Here is an 18673-nt window from a genome sequence, read left to right as displayed (position 1 = left end):
AAATAATGCAGTCAGCAGTGTCCTGTGGATAGAGGTGGGGGATACCGGGAGTTTTGATATCGATCCGATACCAAGTAAATAAAGGGCCAGTATCGCCGATATGGATACCGATACTGATACCGCTAGTGTTCACCCAGACTTTAGCGGGAGAGAAAAAAAGCTTGAGTATCGATCTTTTTCAATGACTATTGATCAATACCAATACCAGTGTTGGTATTTATATTATTGATATTTGGATTGATCTGCCAACCTCTTCCTGTGGGCAGTGTCCAGTGACTACTGATGGACTGGAGGATGACCAGCACTACCTGCAGCAACAGGTGACTCACGCTCAGTGATTTTCCCCACATACAAGGAGACCAACAATGTAGGTGTATAAAACAGTGGACAGTGTGTGTGTGTGTATATATATATATATATATATATATATATATATATATATATATATATATATATAACAACTTCAGCAGCACTACAGTGTCTGATTCACCCGTACCAGCACAACCCATAGAGTAACAGTGCTACTATGGTGCTGAAAATCCAAATCATACCCAAAATCAACAAAAGGGGAACTTCTGATGTAATTAGTTGTACATATATTATTAATTAAATGTTGAACATCTAAAATTAATGTAGATAAAGCCCTTTGGTATGTTAACTCTTTAAAAAAATGGCGAAGATGAGGGCAGTTTATGAGGATTGATTTATTCATAAAAATTTACTGTGATTTTCTATCATTGGAGAGCTAAGAAATATGTAGCTGGTGTAAACAATGGCAATGTACAGGATTGCTTTTTAAGCTCCTCCCCATGTCCAATTGTACCAGTGCATAGCAGCTTCTGATCTGAAGAAAGCAATGGTCTGATATAACAGTGTAAGATTTTGATTTTCACAAGACCGGAACGGTAGGAAGAACTCCGTGAAACAGGTAAAAACAAATGTTTTAATTATATATTTATATAGATGGCTGAAGAGGGATGTACATCTGAAGAACCAGATGTGAAAATTATATACATACTATTTTTTCATTATTCTGTGGTAATTCCAGATAGTCATTGTATTGCCCTCTTAAGTTCACCCTCTTTGAGAACACATTTATGGCGTAAATATGTTTATTTATATATATATATATATATTTTTTTTTTTCTTAATTGTATTTAATTATTAATATAATTAATATAAAGTGGTTACTATGATTTTATGTTTTGCAGGTGTATACATGTATTAACCATTTGATTATGATAACAAGTAAAAATTATTATTATCATACTATTTAAAAATGAACATGTTCTTTCCCCTAATTCCTATTTACAAGTGTATGTGTGGACCTATGAGTTTCTGTATTACTATAGGAACATTTATAGTTGGCTGTGATATCTTTGATATACTTCTTCTGAAACAAGCAATTATGAGCTTTTAAATTTTAATTTTGAGAAATGCACCTGTTTAGTTGAAAGTCAAATAGGGTCTGAGCAATCTGTTCTTAAGTATTACTCAAACAAGTCCTCTCAAGGTCAGATAAGGGCCTTAACGCTGTACAAAAGAGTTGTTATCAGTGTAACAAAAACACATCCTACACTTACTCTCACTCAGCTTTTAGAAATCCAGTGTCTCACCACTGAAATGAATTAATCGATATTTTCATTCAGTATGTTATTGTTTGACTGCAAAAAAGCAGTCATAATTCATCAAAACAGTCATATTTCATTTCTCTTTGTCTGTGAAATGTATTATTTCACAAGCATATGGAATAACTTTGAACTTTAAAGTAACGCTCAGTCCTTTTCATCAATGGTGGTTCTTCATGTTATTGAACAGCCATTGAAGGATGGACATTTCACAGATTCTGTACTAAACCTATATTAAACATGGCAGTTTCCACTCTATGGACCACAAATTGGTTCGATTCAGGGGCTGCAAAGCAATTTGCTTCTTCAGATCATGTGATTGTAAAATAATAAACAAAATGGTTTCATAAATATTGTTTTACCACCTTGTGGTGGTAAAAATGTCTTACTGCTCCCTGAAGGTTTGGCCAACATAATGCAGTCAGTCCACCCTCGCTATAATGTAAACAGGCCAGCATATTCACTTCCAGAATTTGACGAGGAGTTTGAAAGGAAGAGAAGGAGCTTTCCTTTGGGAGATAAAGTGAAAAAAGTCTTCAGGTAGGTCAACACCATTACTGAATGATGTACTCTATACATATACTGTATACTGCATTTGGTGTAGCATTGTATCAAATAACGATGGAGTTTTAGGGCCATGGCTTTGAAAAAGGAAATAAGATTTTGAGACAAAAAGTCAGAATTCTGAAAATAATGTCGGAATAATTCTGAGAAAAAAGGTCAGTACAATTCTGAGAATAAAGTCAGAATATTTACAGAAACACTGTTATTATTTATTATAATATGTAGACAAACAGAGACTGTCAGTCTGTGCGCCATTGACTGGTTGACCAGCATGCCCAGCAGGACCAGGCTAGTTGAACAGTATGACCAGCATAACCATTCCTGTTGATCAGCATGACCAGCATAATCAAGCTGGCTGACCAGCAACATGACTGGCACCACCAAGCATGAACAAAATCAAATGCAACATACGCTATGCTGGTCAAGAGCTGGTTAACCAGCTAGCCTATGGTATGTTTTGCTTAAATGACCAGTTTTCCGAACAGCAAAGACCAGCTCAAGACATCTAAAAACAGCTACCAGGTTAACGCTGGTCTTATAGCTACATATGTCCACCTTTTGCTGCCATCCTCACTTGCTTTTGCATCTGAGTCTTGCACAATAAGTCTATCATATGACTAGAAAGTTTTCCTTACAGTTTTGCTGCTAATAACCAAATGTAGCTCCAGAGTCTTACGTGACAGCAGGGAAACGCACAGCCAATAGCACTGACCATATGTGTTACAGGGAGGTAGGACTTGAGTAGAGAACATGATTTAACCCTTTCTGCACCTCTAGGTTAATGAGATGTTGACAGATCGGGAGTTTTTTTTTTTTTTTTTTTTTTTGGAGGGATTAAATTATTGTTGGGGATATTCAATAATCTCTGGATATTGGTGTGGACACGTCACCTTCGTACATGATCATTCTACGCCCTTGTCGTAATGCGATAGAGCGTCGTGGTTATGCCAGAGTTCCACTCACTCTGGATTGATCATTTTTGTGATTATTATTTGTATCCTGTGAGACTACATGCCCTCTTATGAATACATGGGTTCTTGAACTGATTCAGGGTTTACTTACTAATCACAATCTGGTCCTGATGTGGCAAAGAACTGAGTATTTATTCCTGAAGTCTATACCATAGCATGACTTCAGCAACACATTGTATTCCTCAATTACACTGTGGTTGTGTCTGCTTCATTATATGTGCAGCGATTTATTCTGACATTATTCTCAGAATTCTGACTTTACTTTTGGAATCTTTTTTTTTTTTCATTGTCGTGGCCTTAAAACTCCATCGTAAGGTTTCCACATGGTAAACAAAGGATCTTATTTCTTGCCTGTGCAACCAAAGCTCATTTTAACAATATGAATCCTAGAGCAAGACACTTGACTTGCAAAAGTCTAATCTGATAACGGTGGCTGCCGGATGCTATAAGTGTATATATCATTTTTATTAGTCACCGTGAAATTGATCTTGTCACTGATTTAAAGCAAGAACAACATAAATCTTAACTATTTAATGTGTTTTATTTTGCATCAAAATGCAAAATAAAAATACAATTTGATGCAAAATAAAGCATTGTCATTAAATAGCTAAGATTTATGTTGTTGTTGCTTTAAATCAGTGACAAAAAGGAAAGGAAGTTCTAATCATGTTTCTCACCATAAATAATTTAAAGGTAGTGGGCAGGGAAACCCAAATGTTGGTTAATAATAATAATAATAATAATAATAATATATAAATAAATAAACAAATAAATAACATGTAAGAAGTGAATGTGTGTGTTGCCCTGTAAAGGACTGGTGCCTCCTCCAGGGTGTGTTCTGGCCTTGTGGCCAGTGATTCCAGTTAGATTCCGGACCCACCTCGACCCTGAACTGGATAAGCGATACAGACAATGAATAAATGAATAAATAAAGTGTTAGTGAAAGATTATGAAACAAGAGCAAAGAGAAACTAGGCAAGCCTAGTTTTGCTGGACAGCCATTAGCTGTATAGCCATTGTCAGAGAGGTGTTTCTGGCATTTCAAAAACAGGAAAATCCAAAATACATACCCTTGATATTGGAAGGTTTGGAGAAGCTTTGGTCTTTGTTTATATGTGCCTTTAATTATATGATTGTGTACAGAAAATAGAGTGCCACGGTGGCGCAGCAGGTAGTGTCACAGTCACACAGCTCCAGGGTATGTGTGTTGAATTTGTTATACACCGTATGGTGTGTTCTCCTTGTGTCCATGTGAGTTCCCTTCAGGTGCTTCGGTTTCCTCCCACGGTCCAAAAACACACATTGGTAGGTGGATTGGCAACTCAGTGTCTGTAGGAGTGAGTGTGTGTGTGTTGCCCTGTGAAAGACTGGTGCTCCCTCCGGGTTGTATTTTTGCCTTGTGCCCAATGATTCCAGGTAGGCCCTGTACCTACTGCGACACTGAACTGGAAAAGCGGTTACAGAAAATGAATGAATGTACAGAAATTAGGGAAGGCTGAACTAATAAATGCAGAAATGAAAAAAGGAGCACAAAGTTTTGTTTATAATATATAAGACCAGCATGTTTTTCTTGTTCATTTTATTTAAAAATAAATACTAGGTTATCTACAATTTACAATTAGAATTACATTCCAAAACCAATTTATGTTGGTGGAAATGCACCGAATGGTTCCAAATTTAGTTCAGGAACTGGAACTGTTTGGTTTCCTCATTGGTGGAAAAGCACTATGTGAGCACTTTGTAGTTTTACAATTGCAAACTGTGGTCCATCTGTTTATGTGCATACTCTGTTTGCCCCTTTTAACTCTGGTCTTCATTGCGCTAATATGAGTGGATCAGACACAACAGTGCCACTGTAGATTTTTAACCCCTCAGTGTCACTGCTGGAATGACAATAGTCCAACAACCAAAAATATCCAGCCAACAGCACGAGACTAGAAGGACTAGAGGATTACCAAAACATACTGTGAAGATGAGATACTATTTCTGACTTTACATCTACAGGGTGGACCTAAGAGATAGGTGTGTTTACTAGAGAATGATACACTACCAAAATTATAGCTGCTCTGTGGTGGTCCTGTGGAGTTCCTTAAAACTGGTGAAGAGGGTGAAAGGGAGCAAACAACAGGTGGACTTCAGTTTGTATTAAAACAAAGTTGTATATAATATGTGTGTTTGTATGTGTGTTAATAATGCAGATGTTCCAGCGGGCGTCTAAAAAGTCTTCTCTTCAGACACCTGCCAATACTCAGCTGGCTTCCCAAATTCAACTTCAGACAGAACCTCCTGACTGATGTCATTAGCGGTGTCAGTGCAGGCACTATTCAGGTTCCACAGGGTCAGTTAAACTCATACAAATACACATCTGTCCAGTATAACAACAGGCAGTGAAAAATGATTAGTCAAGGGGACATTAAGTAGTGTGTCCACTTGAGCAAGAAGCAAGATGTAGTTTGTCCAGCAGAGCTAGAGACAATATGTCAGATGTACCAGAAGGGTACAATGGGCAATGTGTTTAATGTTCATTTTTGTCTAGTAAAGCAGAGGGCAATAAGCAGTATATCTACTAGTGCCTGAGGAAAAGTAAATTTTCAATTAATCTTAGGAAAGTTAGTTTGTGCCCTTTGATGGACTGGCGTGACCTCTCCAGAGTCAGACTGCTTTGTGCCCAGTGATTCTAGGTAGGCTCTGGACCCACCACAAATTAGAAGTTACAGAAAATGAATGAATAAATGAAATAAATTTGTTTTACCTGAAATACATTGTAACAAGTTATTGAACTGCCAATATAAATCATGATATATCACTCTTTTATAAGCTTGATTCTCAGCTCCTCCTTTATATCCCTTGCATTATGATTTTTTCCTGGAATGCTCATATAGGAAATCAATATTATGTCATTTATATAATTCATTATATTTACACCAACATGTTTCACTTTCAAACAGGAATGGCCTTTGCCCTGCTGGCTAACCTCCCCCCAGTGAATGGGCTTTATTCATCCTTCTTCCCTCTCATTCCATATTTCTTCATGGGCACGGCACATCAAATGGTGCCAGGTAAACTTTCTAATATTCATTCAGGAGATTGGACATAGATAAATGTCATAGTGCAGTTTGTGAAAGGATTTTTATAACAGTAAACTGAAATAAAAAAGGGGGGGAAATTAGATTATAAATGTTCTACTTTTTGAAATTAAAAGAGCAGTCATTTTACCACCAACAAGTAGCAAATGATATTTATGAATGTGAATATTTATTAGATTTGGATTTTCTTCCATTAAAATCAGCTGGCATATGATTAAGAATTAAACTTCTTTTCAGTCCCTGAACGAACCAGTTTATGCTTCAAAAAGTGGGTCGCCCATATGGGTTTAGAACAGTGGCGGATGCTGGTCTTTCAATTTCGGCCTACATCATAAAATGTGTCGGTTTATTTATATGTAATTTCTACCCTCCGTTCCTTTTTAAGAAAATGATCTGTGACCCTGTCGTACCAACAAGGCGTCTTTTCCAGGGACTTGACTAGTGTCCTCTTAATGGCCAGCAGAGCTAGGCTGCTTAAACGCCCTTGGCCCATGTGAAGTGTGTCCGCCTGTGCTCCCACGGATCTTTACACCAAAGGATCGCTGATTCGCTCATTTCGCTGTCAATCAAAAAGGGATTCAGCCTCAGACAGATCATCCAATCATCATGCAGAAGCTGAGCGTCCGGGCCAGCCGAGGCCAGCCCACTGCCCCATAGACCCCCAGAGACGCTGAGCGTCCGATGGGCTGGACAAAGCCCAGCATTTATCCAATGACTCGTCTCGTTTCGCTGCTTCGCTATTGAACACTGTGGACGCTCAGCACTGTGAGAATGATTGAGAGGAAAGCCGCGTCTTTACCAGTGATAAGAAGCTGATTCTGAACAAAAGTTGAGCGCGTTGTAGTGCATATTTATTCAATGACATGTACACACAACAGTATATATTTTATCACTTATTTTTTTTACATTTTAGGGGAAGCTGAGCTTCCCTTGCAGTCTTAGAGCAATCGCCACTGCTTTAGAAATAGATCTTCAATTCAGCCTTTCTACTAGACATCAAGCATAATGGTCGTGGGTGACGGTATTATTTCGATGGTCCCCCTCTAGACCATCAAAATAAAATGTTACCTGGTTGTGTCATAACATTAAGAACATTCATTGTGGAGTATGACAGATTTCTCCTGAAAGAAAAAAATGATTCTGATTTGGACAAAAATATCCTGAGGTTTCAAATTAGATACAGGCCTCCAAGTGCTACTTCTAATTAATGTGTTTTCTGAGTTTTATTTTTGTATGTTTTCATAGCAATGGACAGTTATTTTCTGTAGACTTCTTGACTAACTTTAGGTCATTAATCTATTAAGGTCATTCATTTATAAAAATGACTTTTCATTTACATTTTGAGTCATGCAGTAAAATAACAGGTTGACAAAAAAAAAATAATATGGCCTGTGCAATTGCTCTGCATTGTGATAATATTTCATTGTGTGGTTGTATTATTAATATGTCATGAACCATTACATGTTTCTTTATTTACACAGGTACTTTTGCTGTGTTGAGTATCATGGTGGGTATGGTGTGTCTGAGGCTGGCTCCTGAGTCAGATTTCAGCCATTTCAATGCCACACTCAATGCGACTGTAGTGGATGAAGAAAGGATGAATCAAGTCCGACTGGGTATATCGGGCACTTTGGCCTGTCTCACTGCCATCATACAGGTAAATGTAATGTAATAATTATGCTGTTATATTAAACTGTTTAGTAGTGTTGCATTAGTAACAGTTCAAAAAGAAGCCATGGGTGTCTCTGAGACAGCACATTGCCTCATCCTCCTGTGGCTTGTGACACTGTGTGCAGTCTGAAAAAACTCAGTGATAGGTGGAATTGGTGATGACTAATAATTTGGGAGAAATTTTGATACTTGTAGAATAAAATAAAAAGAATTGCTGATTGTACTTGTTTACAGATTGGTCTAGGAATGATGCAGTTTGGGTTTGTGGCAATATACCTCTCTGAATCATTTGTTAGAGGCTTCATGACAGCTGCAGGTCTGCAAATTCTCATATCTGTACTCAAATACATCTTTGGGATTGATGTGCCACCATATAGTGGGCCTTTGGCTATCATTTATGTAAGTATGATGTCATTCATTGCTTATTTTCCGATATCATATATTTTACACCTTTCATGGGTATAAAATTGCAAGTCCAATAATAACAAGAGTACTACTGGTCCTGGAAAGTGCCCCATGACACATACATATCTTGATGTCCAAAGAAAATCATGTATCTCCATTTTGTCTATTTTTAGTTTACTACATTATTTAAAAACAGCAGCTGTCCTTCACACCATGTGACAATTTCATGATGAATGGACCAATAGAAATTCTTTTTGAACTAATGTCAGTTGAACTTCTTTGCTTTTCTTATAAAGTTATTATTTTTAACATATTTGGGACAGTGACATCCAAAAGTCTTCTTCCAAAGAATAATTTTACAAAGACACAAGCGAAGGACTGTTCAATGGAATATGACACTAATTTCACTATGCTCTGTGCCAAGCCAGGATTCAACGGGTATACAACACACCTGAATTGGCCATAATGCTTATTGTGACCCAGAATTAACACTCTTATAATCATACCTGACTTCACTAATGTTCTTGTGGCTCAATGCAAAGTAGCATTCTAATTTCTAGTGTAAAGATTTTTTAGAAGGGTAAAAGATATTAATGCAGCAAAAAGGAAAACAAATTTCTTACTCATACTATATTAGCATTAAATTTGGTAAATACAATCCTTATTACACATGAGACTTATTAGAAAAATGTCTCAGACTTTGGAAAATGTGGACCCAACTTAGTAGTTGTGTCTAATAAAGTGGACAGTGAGTGTTTAGGAATCATAGCACTTGATCTACTACACGATCCACTTGTACCAGTGCAACACACACAGACACACCACCACCAAGTCAGTGTTGCTGCAGTGCTGAGAATGATCCACCACCCAAATTATACCTGCTCTGTGGTGGTCCTAATCATAGAAGGATAGGATGAAAAGAGGCTAAATAATATGTAGAGCAACACAAAGACTAGAGTCTGTAATTGTAGAACTACAAAGTGCTCCTGTATGGACAGTGGAGCTGATAAAATGGACAAAAGGTACCGTGTAGGTACCGGGTAGGTATTCCTAATTCAGTAATTGTTCGTCTTTATAAGTCTATGTGAGGTATATGTAGGTGTCACATCTTCTGATAAAGTAAAATAAATTTCTCCTTTCTCTTCCATGTTTTCTATTTTAGACCCTGATAGATATATGTCGGGGATTGCCTAAAACCAACATAGCCTCTCTATTGTTTGCCCTAGTCAGCTCTGTGGTGCTTATCATAGTGAAAGAACTGAGTGCTCACTACCGCCATAAAATCCCCTTCCCCATCCCCATGGAGATCATTATTGTAAGTGAACAGACGTGAATATGATGGTGATGTTATGCTTCAGATTTTTATTTTAGAAGAAGAAATTTAGTGTGGGAAAACACACATAATTTATTACAGCACATGTACATTTTGGTTGTCATTTCCAAGGTGGTGGTGGCTACTGCCATTTCTGGTCCTCTGGATCTCCCTGAGAAGTACCACATGAACATAGTAGGACAAATTCCTTTGGGGTAAGAGGTATTTCAAATAGATCAACAGCAGTTGGACATGTATTTTGCACAAAAACTTAAAAAAGGCTTTTAGAATTACAGCTAATTACAAATAATGCAAAATTTCATCTAACATGGCCATATTGCAAACTACTGCAAATATGAATATATCATAACAGATATACCGCAACAATTAATTGTGATGGAAAATGTCATGATGCATGATTTTAATGCACATATAGAAGCAAAACAGCATTATACAGGTAAAGTTTGGTTCCTCCAGATTAATTATATCCAGAACTGTATAAAAATGATCGAACAGTGTACTTTAAATATACATTGTATTCACTTTTTACAGTGGGAAATGTGCACATTTGTATCCTTCTTAGCATATAAGAATCTATGCAAATATAACTGCAGTTGAATATAATGGAATTTGTTTCATGACTAGAAATCCCTAGGGTAACACATCACTGACCATGAGTCACTTTCATTTCTGATTTCTGTCTAGTAGAATACAATTTTGCAAACTCAATTTCTCCTTTTAGATTTCCAGCCCCAATTTTGCCTACTGTGTCTCAGTGGGAGGACATGCTAAGTACAGCTTTCTCTCTGGCCATAGTTGGATATGTCATCAATTTGGCCATGGGCAGGACACTGGCTGCTAAGCATGGCTATGATGTGGACCCCAATCAGGTACACACTGTGGAGATGTGGACATGTCACTGCTCAAAATTATATTCATAATTGAAATCATCTTATATCCATATATCTCACAGTTCAATTATATGATTAAGAGTAAGAACAATCATAGAATATTTGACCTATTTCCGGACCATCTTACATGTTTGAAGTGAATTTATTCAGAGAATATGTCAGCAAGACAAATTAAAATGACCCACTAGCGTAATAAGATATTTGCAATGGATAAAATCACTCAGTAAAGCAGAAACATCTGGATATGGGTTGAATAGTCTTTTACAGCTTAATCTCACAATGAGAAATATTAGATTTGTTATTTTACTAGATTTAAGATCATATCCCTTGCTAAGGTAATTTGGTAATATGAACATTTTTTCAAGCCCTAAAGCAGTTTTCACAACTGTTCGGCAGGAAATGCTTGCATTGGGTTTCAGTAACTTCCTTGGTGGCTTCTTTAAGATCCACGTCATATGCTGTGCTCTGTCTGTCACCCTGGCAGTAGACAGTGCGGGGGGCTCTTCACAGGTGAGACTCCTCCCTGGTCAAGTCATTAACACAAATTCATATTAATTCTATGTTCACAAAGCAAAGTCTATATCACTATCAGATTAAAATTCTGTATCTTGATTGTTTTAATGTAATTTGAAAACACCAGCCATCATTACACTTTGTTTAACCCTAATGAATGGACCAACCTAAATATCATTTCAAAATTACTGGAAATAATAATTTTATTTACTTTCCTTGTCCTGTAAAGTTACCATAAGTTTTGATGGGACAGCAAAGATATGCTAACTGTACCGTCTTTCAGTCGAAACATATGGCATAACGGAATTGCATATGTTTTTATCACTTTGTCAATGTTATACTGCATTGTTATGGATTTAATTAGATTTTATTTATACTTTGTATAAAAAATACTTATCATTCTCAGTTTGCCAGTCTGTGTGTAATGTTGGTGGTTATGGTCACTATGCTGGCTCTAGGTGCTTATCTGAAACCACTCCCAAAGGTAAGAAACATCATCAACCTAGTCAGTTATTTCTGCATTATTCTGAGTACTTCAGATTGCTGATTGTGCCTATTGATACAGAGTTGTTTCCTGTTTGTCTGCAGTCAGTTCTGGGAGCGCTCATCGCTGTTAATCTGAAGAACACACTCTTGCAGCTTTCAGACCCATTCTACCTGTGGAAAAAGAGCAAACTAGACTGTGTGAGTTCATAACACATTGTCAGGAAAGATGGTAGTGTATATTGTTCTCCACTAAAGATGTTATGCTAAAGGTGAATAGGTAATATTTATAATAAAACTTAAATAGATAAAGAAAATAAAAAATAGGATGTAAAGCATGATGCATAATATTAGTGCAACCTAAACTCTACAATTGTACCGGAACATGCTATGTTTATGTTCCTTAACTAAAGGTACACATTACGTGAAAGGAAACCATATCAGTGGTTGATATGACTCTGTAAGCAGCGCTGAGCAACACACAGCATAACAGTGACATACTTTAGTCATTTATTGAGATGTGACAGGATTTATATACACTAATATATCATTATTAAAATGCACAAATACTTTGCATTATTTCCTGTTTGGTAACAAAGTCAACCACAGCACACACTTTTTTTTGCAGAACAAAACTATATTTCAAAAGAATAATATTTTTATTGTAATGTACAATATTTAAAGAAAATTAGAGTGGATTAATTCACCAGCTGCTCTGTTATTTAGTCTATGTATTTCCTGTTGTTTTATTAAACATAGTACTTTTATTGTATCTTGTAGATGGCAATTTAAATGTATTATTACTATTCAACATCCTTTGTTTCAAATTTTAAATATCGGATTAACACCTTGCATAAATTTTAGGTGCTTCATGTTTAAAAATACTTAATTTATAAGATAAAGTTGTATTATGCCATTTTTAATATTTGATGTACAGCTTATATTAATTGTTAATTTGTATACCTAAGGAAATTTTTGGATGGAGCACCTCATGTGACAGGCTTGTAACACAAAGTTGCCTAAAATTCTCCACAAGATGGTACCGCTTTACAAACTGCTCCTCATTTTTGTGCCACAATTCCTCGCAGGCAGATATTTTGAGCAAACAAGCAGACTTTTTTGAACATGCATGTGAATATTTTGAGCGAGTGCAAGATAGTTTGAACAAAATCACTTCTGAACTGCCGCAACAAAGCATCTTTCCACAGCCCATTGTAAATAATTAGTCTTTGCTTACAAAGACTTTTTTCTTATTTACTATTGTTATTTTCATTAATCAAATAGTGATTAAACAATAAGTTAGCCATATATGTTGATAACCACCTATCTAGTTACCATTTACAGTATTTTCTATTATTAATAAAATAGTTTCTACAGTAGTTCTAGTACCAATTACAGTCATTGCTATCACTATTACATAAAAGGCCAAAAACACAAGATACAAATTCTACAATTCTGCCAATCCAATGAATATAAAATAAAACCTCTTGTCATTTCTGATTGACTGAAATGATGGCATTTTGTACTAATGGCTGTGCAAGAGTGCAAGTCAGATGTGTATCTATTCTTTTCTAATGAGTATTCTTTATTAAAACTGTTTTATAATTAAAGAATAATTACTTACATGTGGATGTGAAAAGCTGCTTTGCTGCTGCCGTTCAGAAGCCATGTTCTTCGAATTATCTAATTGCCCACTCACAATATCCATGCATGTGCACGCGGAATGGTGCCACTTGGTCCAAATATTGCGGCACAAAATTAGCACTATAGGGTTGTTCAGTGTGTCCCATCAAAGTCAGATATTACCTTCTGTCAGTAAACATTCACAACTCACTCTTGTGTTTCTCTCCAGTGTGTATGGGTTGTTTCTTTCTTGGCAACCTTTTTCCTGAGCTTGCCATTTGGTGTTGCAATTGGAGTGGGCTTTTCCATCCTGGTAGTGATTTTCCAGACTCAGTTGTAAGTGAAATCTGAATTTCATGCTTTTAACTTTTAAGAAATGATATTTAAAATCTTACATGACAATGCTGTTTGGTGATCTTGTTTTTGGGCTGTAGTCGTAATGGCTCAGAAGTGACTCAGGTCATGGACACAGACCTGTACAAGAACCCAAAAGTGTATAATAAGGTAATGGTTAATGGTAATGTGTTGAATATTATACTTAGTAGCACTTTACTGTAGGCTATATGATATGTAATAAAACCTTTCATAACAACTGACATAAGCCTAAAAAAAAGATGTATTGCTGTAATAATAATAATAATAATAATAATAATAATAATAATAATAATAAATGTCTAATTCATATACATATGAATTTTGGAACAAATATATACAACATAGTGCTGATATATTGTAAAATTTGATTCTGAGAAGTTGTGTGCCCTTTTTTTTTGTTCAGGTGAAAATGGTTGAAGGTGTGAAAATTGTAAGTTACTGCTCACCAATTTACTTTGCCAATGTGGAGATATTTCGAAGGAAGGTCATCAAAAAAGTAAGTTGATATTAGCTAGGTAAATGTGTTTATTATTCTCATCTCCTCTCATCATCTTTTCTGCTTAATCCATTTCAGGGGCGTAGTGTGTTTATTATTACAACTGCTAATTAATTCATGGTTGACTATCATGCACACATACTCACAACTGTACAGAACAGTGGCAGATGCTGGTCTTTCAAGGAGGGGAAGCTCAATTTCGGCCTACATCATAAAATGTGTCGGTTTATTTATACGTAAATTCTACCCTCCGTTCCTTTTTAAGAAAATGATCTGTGACCCTGTTGTACCAACAAGGCGTCTTTTCCAGGGATTTGACTAGTGTCCTCTCAATGGCCAGCAGAGCTAGGCTACTTAAACGGCCTTGGCCCATGTGAAGTGTGTCCGCCTGTGCTCCTACGGATCTTTACACCAAAGGATCGCTGATTCGCTCATTTCGCTGTCAATCAAAAAGGGAGTCATGATGGGAGTCATCATCCAATCATCATGCAGAAGCTGAGCGTCCGGGCCAGCCGAGGTCCCATAGACCCCCAGAGACGCTGAGCGTCCGATGGGCGGGACAAAGCCCAGCATTTATCCAATGACTTGTTTCGCTGCACTTCGCTGCTTCGCTATTGAACTCTGTGGACGCTCAGCGTCCTCACTGTTTAAAGCACTGTGAACCAGTCTATACCAGTGATAAGAAGCTGATTCTGAACAAAAGTTGAGCGCATTGTAGTGCATATTTATTCAATGACATGTACACACAACAGTATATATTTGATCACTTATTTTTTTTTTTACATTTTAGGGGAAGCTGAGCTTCTCTTGCAGTCTTAGAGCAATCGCCTGTGGTACAGAAATATCCAAAGACATTAAATTAATTTATCTCCATTTTACCCAGAGTACATTTACGTGTATATTCATATACTTATTTATGCAATCCATGGCAGTGAACATGCACACATCCACAAAATTGTCAGAATGCAAATTACCACAGCTTATGTAGAAAAAAATCAGATGTGATCACCCCATTTGTTATACTGTGTATTAATAACTGCATATGTATTAATAAAACATAAAAGTAAAAAACAGAACTTGACAATCAATTCTTTTCCACCATTTTGCAATTTTGAGCAGAAAATGTGCTTTTTCACACATAATCTTGGCCATTTATTGCTATGAACATAAGAAAAAATCAGTATGGAAAATAAATCTTTCACCTGTAGCTGCAGCCAATTCCCTTGCACCCCACTAGGTGACTGTTCCCAACAATTTATTACCTGTGCTTTAAGATATCACTCATTGGAAGACTTCTCAAACTTTAGTAAACTATGTCATATTTCACTTTGATTCATTATTAAAATCAGAATGCATGAATAAAATAATTTGTTAATAAACAATTTCCTTCATATCTGTGTGTTGTTTTCAGACTGGACTTGACCCAGGCAAGGTTCTTCTGGCCAGGAAGAAGTTTCTGAAAAAACAGCAGGACAAAGAGAAACAGGAGATAAAAGAAAAGCAAAGTCAGGTGAAGGTGGCTGCCAGAAAGAGGAAACTGAGCTCGCTGGTTACAATGAAGGCTCAGGTTCAGATACTTTTTTTTAAAATGTTAACTGTAGAGGTAATCGCTGAAAAAAAAAAAGATGCTTAAAATGAATGTTTTCAGACAGTCAGTACAAATCTTGTGTCTCCATAAAAGTAACTTTACAGAATATTTGGATAATTTCTATCGGCCTTCTCATTGAGAAATTTTAAATCAAACAACAGAACAAATAATATTTCGAAATTATGTCACACTTGAAAAACAAATTGAGAAAGTCCAGACATGATTATGCTGATGCAAACGTTAAAAATTGATCTACATTCCATTGTATTGGCATAGTTTTCTTACAGAGACACATAAAAACTCCAGAAACAAATCAAAAGAAATAGTAAAGCTCCTAAAATCAAATACCGTTTTACTTAAAACCTCCAACTGATGTGTTATTGTATGTTACTCTGTACATTTTCAGACCATTTCAGAGATTGACCTGCAGAGTGACTTTTACACCATCAGTGCTGATATGCCAACAAGTTATGTCAACCCCTACTGTGACATCTCAAGTTCCACTGATCAGTTACCAGACCCTGAGCTGACTAGCCCACCTTCTGTAACTATAGAGATGCAGCCTATGCCCTTTCACACACTCATACTGGACCTGGGAGGAGTCTGCTTTATTGACCTGATGGGGATTAAACTTCTCACCAAGGTAAACTGGGGGGGGATCATACTATCAGACAAATAACTTGTAACTCCATAAGCATAACTCTTCCGTCAAAGGAAATCAACATTGCTCATTTTAAATGAAAGTTTTTGGATTATTAACAGTATTATTTAAGAAAGTATTGCAACTATAGGCATAATTCACTTATATGAAAATATTCATTCAAATTCTCAAGGAAACACATGTTGTTCACTAAAAAAGAACAAACCAACAACAGCAATGGAATGTTCAAGTTTCAGTAGTTTTATTGGTTGTCAAAATCAATCCGTCAGACTGTTTTACCTAAATTAGCCACCTAATGGTTACATACTATAGAGCAGGTTTAAATTTAAAGTAAATAATTTCCGAGAATTCAGTGTGTAAAAAGTAACCAAATCAAAATCTACCTGGAAACAAAATCAAAATTTAAAACTATTCTTAACTATTCTTAAGTCCATACTTGAAATTGACATCAATCAAATCAACAACAAATCAACATTAAAAATCCACTGAAAATCCAAATGGATATTTTTTTTTTTTTTTTTTTAAGAGAATTCTTCTTATTTTTATTGAATGTAATAACTTTTGCCAGACTTTGAAACGTCTTCTGATCTTTGAATATGTCAGAAGTGACTTCTGAGAAGTGATTATCACTGTGCACCAGTGGGCGGGGAAATTAAATGAACAAATTATATATAAATATTACAAATTAAATTATCCAAAAAAAAAAAAAAAAAAAACTTGCTTCTGTAGCCAGCCAGCTTTCATGGGTTTTGAACAACATACACGTCTGTCATTTTGACTTATGTACTGAAATTACTAAGCTGAAGACTTTATAAGAAATTACGTGTAATTTATAATTATTGTTATATATATATATATATATATATATATATATATATATATATATATATATATATATATATATATATATATATATAGTAATTTCAGGCTTTTTATCCTTACAGATGAGCAACATGTACAGTATGCTGGGGATTGGCCTGTATTTAGCCAATGTTCAAGGTGAGAGGTTTTACTTCATTTAAGATTCCAGTAGGGATGTTTGAAAAAGAATGTCCACTGTCCTGCTGGATTATGTGAAGATTTTGCATATAGTCAATGCTGCAGCATCACAAAGTCTTCTCTTCTATCCCTGGCCGTTTGAATGAGCAATCAGTAGTTTTCAATTTTCACCATTGTTTTTAATTCAGCATATGAAACAGCCATTACTGAACACTGACACCTAGTGGCATGGATAATATTGGTGATTCTATACCATGCCTATGTTAAACATGGCCACTCCCACGTGAGGGACCCACTGTAAGGAGAATTAAACTGGATTATTTAGGTACCTCCAATGACAGATTTGTTATGTAATTAAAAAATAACAAGTATGCAGCTTTCCTTCTTTTCAGGTGGCTGTATGTTATAGTGGTTAAAGGATATATGGCTGTTATTGCTGATTATTAATACTTTTATTTATATATTAATAATATCTGATAATTTGTCCTTTTTTCTATATATTGTAAACCCATGAAATTAAGAATGGGTATAGGAACATTTCTGTGAGTATATTTGGTTGTACTCAGCCATAAGAACATTATTTAAAGTAAAGTATTGATGTTAGAAACACCACATCAGTTAATGAAGCTCCATCACTCCTGAGAAGCTACACAGCTCCACAGCCCAGTGCTAAAAAGTTTCATATCACAAAGCAAAGCATTTGCAGTGTGTGTCCCATTCCAGGCTTTTCTGTGAAGATTATACAAGTTGTTTGTATACTAAGAAATATTTGGTTCCATAATCAGTGCACTTTATAGAAGCTGAATTCATTTATTAAAAGGGTTTTCCTCGAACAGTAAGTGTTCAGTATATGTGTATGTGTTGCTGTAGCTCAGGTGTTTGAGGAGCTGGAGGCTGGAGGTATGTTTGAGGAAAGCAGTATTACACATGGCCACCTGTTCCTTTCTGTGCATGACGCCGTCCTGTTTGCCCAACACAAATCACTGACCTCTGGCACTGTGGAAGAAGTAAGTCACAAGAGCACGAACAGGGAATTTTTCCATTTTTCTAGGATCTATTTATCATATTTTATCAAAGCAAATACACTCTAGAGATTGATGAAAGCATTTAATTCATGTTCACTCTTGTGTAGAGCAATTTGTGTTATCGCTGTGTCATTGTGTGTACACTCTGTGTGTGTCACATCCAGGCACACAAAGACAGGATAAAGCTGGCCTTTGATATAGAGGAAGAGGACAAAGACCTGGAGCAGGTAAGTAAAAGCTTTATATATTGTTATCAAATAGTGTTATCTAGGAAGTATACATGAAGATATATGATACATATACAATAAATAGGGCATACTGACGTTATATTATTCTCTTTTCTCCAACAGGAACTGTTCTGA

At 36.0% G+C, this 18673-nt stretch overlaps 1 protein-coding gene across 1 annotated transcript; it reads left to right on the top strand.

Annotated features, from left to right (window-relative positions):
• The first annotated feature begins 2043 nt into the window (after positions 1–2043).
• LOC136697321 (solute carrier family 26 member 9-like) lies at positions 2044–18673 on the top strand. The gene is made up of 20 exons (XM_066672357.1): positions 2044–2168; positions 5362–5501; positions 6112–6222; positions 7731–7906; positions 8155–8319; positions 9488–9640; positions 9770–9852; positions 10380–10527; positions 10945–11058; positions 11468–11545; positions 11650–11745; positions 13397–13503; positions 13602–13671; positions 13946–14038; positions 15450–15605; positions 16033–16269; positions 17232–17286; positions 18157–18306; positions 18486–18538; positions 18662–18673. The coding sequence occupies exons 1-20, from the start codon at positions 2044–2046 to the stop codon at positions 18671–18673; spliced, it is 2322 nt and encodes a 773-aa protein (XP_066528454.1).

The sequence above is a fragment of the Hoplias malabaricus genome, chromosome 5, assembly GCF_029633855.1.
Source record: "Hoplias malabaricus isolate fHopMal1 chromosome 5, fHopMal1.hap1, whole genome shotgun sequence".
Classification (NCBI taxonomy): domain Eukaryota; kingdom Metazoa; phylum Chordata; class Actinopteri; order Characiformes; family Erythrinidae; genus Hoplias; species Hoplias malabaricus.
This window is presented reverse-complemented; position numbering and strand designations above follow the sequence as displayed.

Bases quoted from the DNA above. Each gene is read 5' to 3' on its own strand.
- LOC136697321 (XM_066672357.1), top strand. From the start codon at position 2,044: ATGCAGTCAGTCCACCCTCGCTATAATGTAAACAGGCCAGCATATTCA. The intron at 10,528-10,944 runs GTACACACTGTG...ACTGTTCGGCAG, and splicing joins ATGATGTGGACCCCAATCAG to GAAATGCTTGCATTGGGTTT. The intron at 13,672-13,945 runs GTAATGGTTAAT...TTTTTTGTTCAG, and splicing joins ACCCAAAAGTGTATAATAAG to GTGAAAATGGTTGAAGGTGT.